Here is a 7,889-nt window from a genome sequence, read left to right as displayed (position 1 = left end):
AAAACATAAAGGTAAGTAACGATTAAGTTTTTCTCTCAAAAAGTCTTTCCAATAGAAATATTGATACCAACTTGATACCAGTGATTCTTTTTGCCTGGTGTTTTGCTTCCGTCCCCAGATTCCCCTACAATGTGAACAGACTAAATGACTCAAACAAAACATCATGAAATGTGGGAAAAGAAACCTGTAATGCTAAGACTAGGGTTGATATAGAATTCAAATATAATAACTTTATAACATTACATGTCTGGTACAAGGTACAAGACATGTAATGCTACAGGGTACAAGCTACAGGGTATAGTGACAGGGTAAAGGTGATATAATGGATAAACAAAAATCTGGACTTTTTTCCTGAATGACATCAGCATGTTCAGAATACACAAGGAACCAGGAAGCTATTGTGTAGGTTTCTAAATATCCTTTAAAGAAATTGTTCTGATCTCTATTATGTTTACATTCTTCTGATTAAGTTTCATGAGGGAGGGAAACATCACATAACTTCTTAGGCAGAAACAGACCTTACCTACAAACAGACACAGCCATAAGTATAAAAATAGACTATTTCCTTATTATTATGAATTATTTCATTGAAAAGAAAGATTATTTTTAGACTGACCTTTGTAGCCTGACATTTTTAGTTCCGAGTTGTTGTATGTAGCTCTGTGTCTTAACCTAGCACCAGGGTCCTGGTGGGATGATGCTTCATTTCACAATGTACTGCATCAGATATATGTTCTTAAAATGAAAATAAAAGCTTCTTGACTTGACTCTAATAGAAATGTATAGTACATGCTGTGCATACTGTATTGTAAAGGCAAATGTAATGTCTTTTGGGCTATTTTTAGTTAAGGGATTCTCAGCTGGTAAAGAAAACTAGTTTCGGGTTTTAAAATTAAAAGCAGTGATTACTTTTGCATTTTTATTTGTAACTTAATTTGCAAAAGGGATTGATTTGCATGTACATCCAGTGACTCATGGGATTGTTGTGGATGAAGCCACCAGGAGACTGTCATGCCTTCTTTAAACTATTGTTGCATCAGTCAGATGTATGGTCTGGTCTTTATCAGCAATCATTTGAAGATTTTGGCAGGAAGGGATTAGTGTTGAGTCCATGGTGAAAGGCGAGGGTTTGCCCTGACCCATTGGTTTCTCATAAATATTCATTTACATTATTTACTGTCCAGTGTAACCCAAATCAGGATGAGTTCCATTCTCAGCCTGGTTCCTCTCGATGTTTCTTTCTCATATCATCTCAGGGAGTTGTTTAAATTTGGAAGTGGGATGAAGCCAGAGAACTTCAAGAAAACCCACATGTAGATGAGTCAAGTAAATGAGCATTGTCATACCAGGTGGATAGTAGACACCAGGCTCAAACCTGGGCATCTTGAATACAACCCACAGTACCAACTCACAACCAAATTTGGAATCATTTACTTTATTCATTTCCATTGTTAAAGTGTAAAAAATATTTTAGGCATGCTTCATATTTGACAAACCTAAAAAACTTTCATTAAAAATAGAAAATACTTTAAAAACAAACAAAAAAAAGCATTTATAATCATAATGTGGTCATAATAGGTTCATGAGTTTAAGAGAGTGCTTCATAAATAACAGTCAGAACTATGAAACCAAGCAAGAATTGAGCTTACAGAATTAAACTATTACACTTGCATAATGTAAGGTAAGTAATCTTTTCTATTTAAAATACTGATTAATTTACCTGTAAATATGAATTTCAGAATCTATACTGTATAGTATATTGTTATAATTTCACCCAGATAGAAACATAATACAAATAATGTACTAAAACATTACTAAGTATTACCATAATAATGAGATACTAATGTAATATTACTATTGTAATATAATTGTAGTAATGCCTCACATAATGATATAAAGACAGTATGTTTGTCTTTGCCTACAATATATTTGCATTTTAGCAGTAGCATACATAAATATTTTATTAGTGCAATGTGCATTATAGATAAATAAATACAAAAAAAATCCCAGATAACTCATACTGAAGTCTTAGAAAGGCACACAGGACTGTGCTGGATTTGTGTTTTGTGACTAATGCAATGCTCTTATGTGCAAAGACTATGCAGACAGATATTTTGCATAAACAAACAAAAAAGCTGTTGCATAAACTATTGCATTTCTAACATAATCTGCTATACAACCATAGAAGATACAGCACTGTAATACAATTTTATATATACACACATACATACATACATACATATACACACACAAAAAGTATATTTTGTTAATGCTGTATCAGACCATTAATTAATAATAGTATTAAACAGTATATAAATAAACCTATACTGTTAATACTGTGTCATTTTACATTCTGCTACCTGTTTCTATAATTGTATGAAATGTGATATTTACAGGTTTATAATTTACATGTTTAAATATGTCAACACCCAGGGTTCAATTTTATTCATCTTCGTCATCCATATTGCCGTGTTGACTGAGATCTGCTGAACTCAAAGAGTCTGCAGGATTCGGCTGACTTGAACCCAAATCTGTTTCAGAACCAGCGTCGTCTGTCTCAAAGCCATCATTCATGTAGCCATGCTGATGTCTTTTTTGAATTTCTTCGAATAGCTGCAGGACCTTGAAAAGATCACAGAATGTTAATTTGCCTTTAACTGAAATAAGTATGTATTAAAATGTTTGTTCAGGAATGCATAAGTGTTACCTTAGACTTAGGAATGAGGCCAACCCTAAAAAAGCCAATTTGGCCACTCTCAATCTTGGTGCAGTCCACGACAGTGGAGGCAATATTCTCTGGTGAAGGCCCATCACATAACACACCATCAACCTAATCAAAAAAATAGCATTCCTTGTTTGTATACTCTAGACATTCCACTCCATTAAATTCATGAAGACTCATTTGTCTCTGCAAGACTACTATGTACCTTGTCGCCTAACTTAGCATACACCTGGTTATGGTGGGTTGTGTCTGCTTCACCTGTTGGATTTGCTGATGTAACCGCTATAGGGCCCACCTACAGCAGAAATGGGAGAAGATTATTATATTTAAGACACCATGTAAACTAGATCAGGTAATTAACTTAAACCAATAGAGGTTTAAGAGAAGTTAAAGATGAAGATAATTAGAAAATTGAGATAAAAAAATTGATTAGAAAATAAATTGACATACCATGCTAATTAGGTGGTTAACAACAGTGCAGTCTGGGTTTCTGATGGCTATGCTCTGTGGTGTGCCAATATAATTTGATGACTCATTTAAACCAAAGAATTCCATCCATGGGGCTAAAGAACAGGGAAACATTACATGTTGTATCATGTTTTATTATGTACAAAAGGTATTTTGCATTAGAGTGTGTTGACAATTCTATAGTAAAGATGGATCAAAGGTAACCAACCTCTAGGAATGACCAGGCTGATTGATGATGGCCAAGCCACCTCCATGAAGTCCCAGAGAAGGGGATTGATCTGTTTTTTGACTGGTTCCAACTGTTTCATAGAAGAGAGCCATAATGACATTGGACGCTCTTGTGCATGTTTCTTCACCCTACGTTTACAAATCAGATTAAAAGGTTAGAAAAAATCTAAAAAGTTGAATAAAGCTCCCTTTTCCCTTATTTATTCAATTATTATTACAGATGAATATAATTCTTAATAATAAAAATAATAATATTATTATTATTATTATTTGTATAATGTTAATATGGAATAAGACACTACTGGGTGACATATATGAAAATAATTACAAACTGTGTGGTGTGATGTGGTGTGGTCTGGAATGAAGTGCCATTATTGTTACCATCTAGAAATTGAATATTTTCAGATAACAGCAAGTACCGGTGTGTTTTATTCCTCTTATTATGATTAAATTTATCATAAGTTATTTATGAATGTATATTTAAGGTTGTGGACATTCCAGAACAACAAATTTCTATAACTATTAAGTGGTGTTATATGAGAACAAACTTAAACATAATCTGAATTAAAGGTGAATCAATGCCTTCTAACCAATCAGATTAAAGAATTCAATAATACCCTGGTATAAGAATTGCAATAATAAATTAGGAACTTACTTATAAGCTTTCTCAACTGCATCCGGTCGATTACAAGCTGCCACAAGCACATAGACGGTGTCGGTGGGCACTCCGCATATTCCTCCGTTCTTCATGATGTCTAAATAATTAAAAATAATATATAAAATGTCTTTACAAAAAACTCCATGTATAATGTGCCCTGATTTAATAAAAAAATAAGCATCTCACCTGCAATCTGCTTCACCATTGAGACCTTCCTAGATGAAAGGTGTGGACAGCTATCCCTGCCTCCACCAAATCCTTTCAACTTGATCAAAGGAACACCCAAGGGAAGTTGCAGACTCTCAAAGGTGCAGTTCAGTATATTGGCCAAGAAAAAGTAGAAGCTAACCAGACCAAAGATAATGGTCACACCAATGTCATAGCCATAGGGCAGAATTCCTAATACATCTAACAGGAAACTAATGAGAATGAGCTCAAAGGTAACTGCATAGACAAACCATGCTATGTTCAAAAACAGGGCTCCGACAGCCACAAGTACGTTAAAAACCATGAAGCTAATTATTCCTACTGCTAAGTGGAAACCCCGGACATTACCATAGAGACCACCAAAGCGTGTTAGGCCCCATATTGTCCACATCATGCCATAGAATACGAAGGCAGTACTTTCTAGGGTCTTACCTCGAGCAAAAGCAATTGAGCCACAAAGCAACTGCAGGATTCCACCTGAAACCACAGCCCAGGGCAAAATCAGAACTGCCAAGGGGTCTTGATTAACCACACTAGCAGTGATAGCAAAAGCAGCCAGCACACTACAACCATGACCCAACACCTCAGCATCTGCATATTTGGAGTAACCCAAATAGGGAGCATGCATGTCTTTGTCCTGAGCTCGTAGTTTAAATATATTGCTGCGAGCCAGAAGATTCTTGAAGACACTTTGACCTGTGATTATCTTCTTTTGAGAAACCTCGTTATAAAGAGTTACCAGAAGCATGAGGGCAGATGCCACAAATATAGCTGCTTGCACACCTTGTGTGCCCCCTTGGAAAAAGCCTCTGGGCTGTGCAGCGATTGCTATAGAATAAGTTACGAAGAAGAGTAGGTACAGGCCATCAACTAAACTTCTAATACAGCTAAACACAGCCAGGACAAAAAAGAGCACTGCAAATACAGTGGGGAAAGGTACTGGGGAATAGGGTACTTGGTCTGTTAAGTCCTTCACTATCACACTATACCCTTCAGAAAACTTCAGTATAGCTGTGAAACCATAGAAGGTTGCTGCAAAGGTGTCCATGGCTCTGTAGGAGAGGAGAGACACACCTAGCTGGAAGACACCAGCTGTCCAAAGCCATGGGACATGGCCAGAGAAAAGAATAGGGACTACACCGAGCAGTGGACAAGCTATCACACTGGCTGACAACAAGTTCATTACCAAACCCACAGCAATTACGTTGTTATGTTCTTGACCCAGTGTTGACTGCTGACTGTTTTTATTCAGCAGACCAGTCCCTGGTAGGTTAATCTTACCATGTGAGATGTAGAAAAACAGACGCCCACTGCCAAAGTAGGCACAGACAAAACAGACCAAGAGGTAACAGGCAGCTGTGGCTGACAAGCCAAAGTTTACATTCACCAGTCCAGCGATTTCATGTGCACATGCCAAACATATGGTGAGGGAAATAAAGCAGAGGAAAACCTTCTTTTGCAGAACTGCTGTTAAACTTATGATAAGTAATGCCAAAGTAAAAGCAGCAAGCCCTGGTACCATGGAATTTTTTAGTGCATTTCCTCCACTGATTATACCTTCCCCTGAAAGTATATATATAAGCCCTGAGCCACACCAAAGAGCTGACACAGTCAGACAAAGTGTAGTATACAGCTCACTATGGGACAAGCTCGAACACAATCCTAAAACAAGACAGGAAAAGTAAGGTTTAGAACTCAGAAAGGCAGATAAGGTATAAAAGTATATCTTGGTGACCAAAATCATAGCTGTACTTTTACAGAAGCATTTTCCAAAATGTTTATTATTGGCTATGTTAAATTCTATACTGCATTTTTTTTAAAATAGAAAGCATATTATACTATTCATTAAAAATAAATGAAATAAACCTTCAGTGCAGTGAAGAGAAATATTTTACTTTGATAAATATATTAAAATACTAGACTTTTGGTTTAGATAAATATGCATATTTGGTTAGGCAAAACCTCATTTGTATAAATAAAAATTACAATGCAAAATAATATTGTAATAATATCTGCAGTCAACAAGAATTCAGTTTCATATTATTAGGACTTGTTTTAATAGAGGTTAATATCAAACTTTACCAGCAATCATCCCCCTTAAGCAATCAAAATGAAGGGATTTTTTTTTATTTTGATAGAACATTAAATAAAAACATCAGTATTTAAGATGCAAAAAAATTATACACAATATTACAGATTTACAAATTACATTATTTATTAAACTGTTGAAAAAGTTTTTCAACAAAGTTCTCAATTTTATTGAAAAAAACCCCCCCAAAACTTTACTTTAAAGTTCTTAGCTTCATACCTGCGTATGCCACCAGAGCAGCGATAATGATCAGCTCAATCCCCAGTGCTGTAGCAGGAATGAGGGCCTTATCAGGAGTGCTGGCATAGTAGTTTACCAGAAGCAGCAAAGAGCCTTGATTAAAAAACAAAAATACATTGGATGTCTAGTTTTAATTTTCATGTATTACTGTACTCACTCAACAATTACAAATCAGCAATTAAGGAAAACTTTTGAGAAAGAGGTGTGGTGAGAGAGAGAGGGGTGAGGGGGTGAGAGAGAGAGGGGTGAGGGGGTGAGAGAGAGAGAGAGAGGGTGAGAGAGAGAGAGAGAGAGAGAGAGGGTGAGAGTGAGAGAGAGGGGGTGAGAGAGAGAGGTGAGAGAGAGAGGGGGTGGTGAGAGAGAGGGCTGGTGGTGGGAGAGTGGTGAGAGAAAGAGGGGGCTGAGAGAAAAGAAAAGGGGGAAGACAAGACAATACCTATTTTGATTAGAAACGCCTCGTTATATATATATATATATATATATATATATATATATATATATATATATATATATATATATATATATAAAAAACATAACTATGTATTTGTTTTTAGGAATTGTGCCCTCTACTGGCAATATTAAATTATTTTATTGAAACGATAAAGCATCATATATCTAAAGAAAACCGCAGGCATTTTAATAACTTACAACATTTACAGTCAAACAAACTTTACAGCACCCAAGTTTCCTTCGAAGTAAATTCTTATTAAGGAGTTATTTTTCATTTGGGGAAATAAACTGTATAAACGAAAACGCTCCTAAAATCATCATAAAACCAAATGTTTTCATATTTAACCACAAAAACACTTCTTCTAAATTAGTTAGGTTACAAAATGTGCAACATACCAGCAGATATACCCAAAATACCGATGGAGTAATGTAGGGACTCGGAGTCGGAGTCGGACGGAGATTCTGCCATCATTACAGGTGCTGCTCATCACTGCGCGCTCCGCAACTTATAAACGCTCTGAGCGGTGACGTCAGATCACGTCATGATCCCTGGAATCCCCCGAGTTATTAGTGATGATAAAAATGCTAATAAATCCAGGAGCGTTGATCCAGAAATGTTAGGAGGATAGATTCTTTATTAATAAAAACGAAGTAAAAACAAATAAATGAATAAAAGAACGAATGAATCACACACACACACACACACACACACACACACACACACACACACATAAATATATATATATATATATATATATGTGTGTGTGTGTATATATATATATATATATATACACATACACACACACACACACACACACACACACACA

The 7,889-nt window shown here is 35.7% G+C and overlaps 1 protein-coding gene across 1 annotated transcript; it reads right to left on the bottom strand.

The window, feature by feature from the left end:
- Positions 1 to 1,943: 1,943 nt before the first annotated feature.
- si:ch211-153b23.4 (uncharacterized protein LOC335392 homolog) lies at positions 1,944 to 7,531 on the bottom strand. Its single transcript, XM_060885574.1, has 9 exons — positions 7,459 to 7,531; positions 6,592 to 6,705; positions 4,263 to 5,945; positions 4,074 to 4,173; positions 3,399 to 3,547; positions 3,173 to 3,285; positions 2,928 to 3,017; positions 2,708 to 2,830; positions 1,944 to 2,622 (listed from the first exon to the last, which is right to left on the bottom strand). Exons 1-9 carry the CDS (start codon positions 7,529 to 7,531, stop codon positions 2,443 to 2,445), a joined length of 2,625 nt encoding a protein of 874 aa, XP_060741557.1. The 3' UTR covers positions 1,944 to 2,442.
- Between the last annotated feature and the right edge of the window lie 358 nt (positions 7,532 to 7,889).

This window comes from Tachysurus vachellii, chromosome 13, assembly GCF_030014155.1.
Source record: "Tachysurus vachellii isolate PV-2020 chromosome 13, HZAU_Pvac_v1, whole genome shotgun sequence".
Lineage (NCBI taxonomy): Eukaryota > Metazoa > Chordata > Actinopteri > Siluriformes > Bagridae > Tachysurus > Tachysurus vachellii.
Note: the sequence above shows the minus strand (reverse complement) of the source record. Positions and strands in the feature narration are given on the sequence as shown.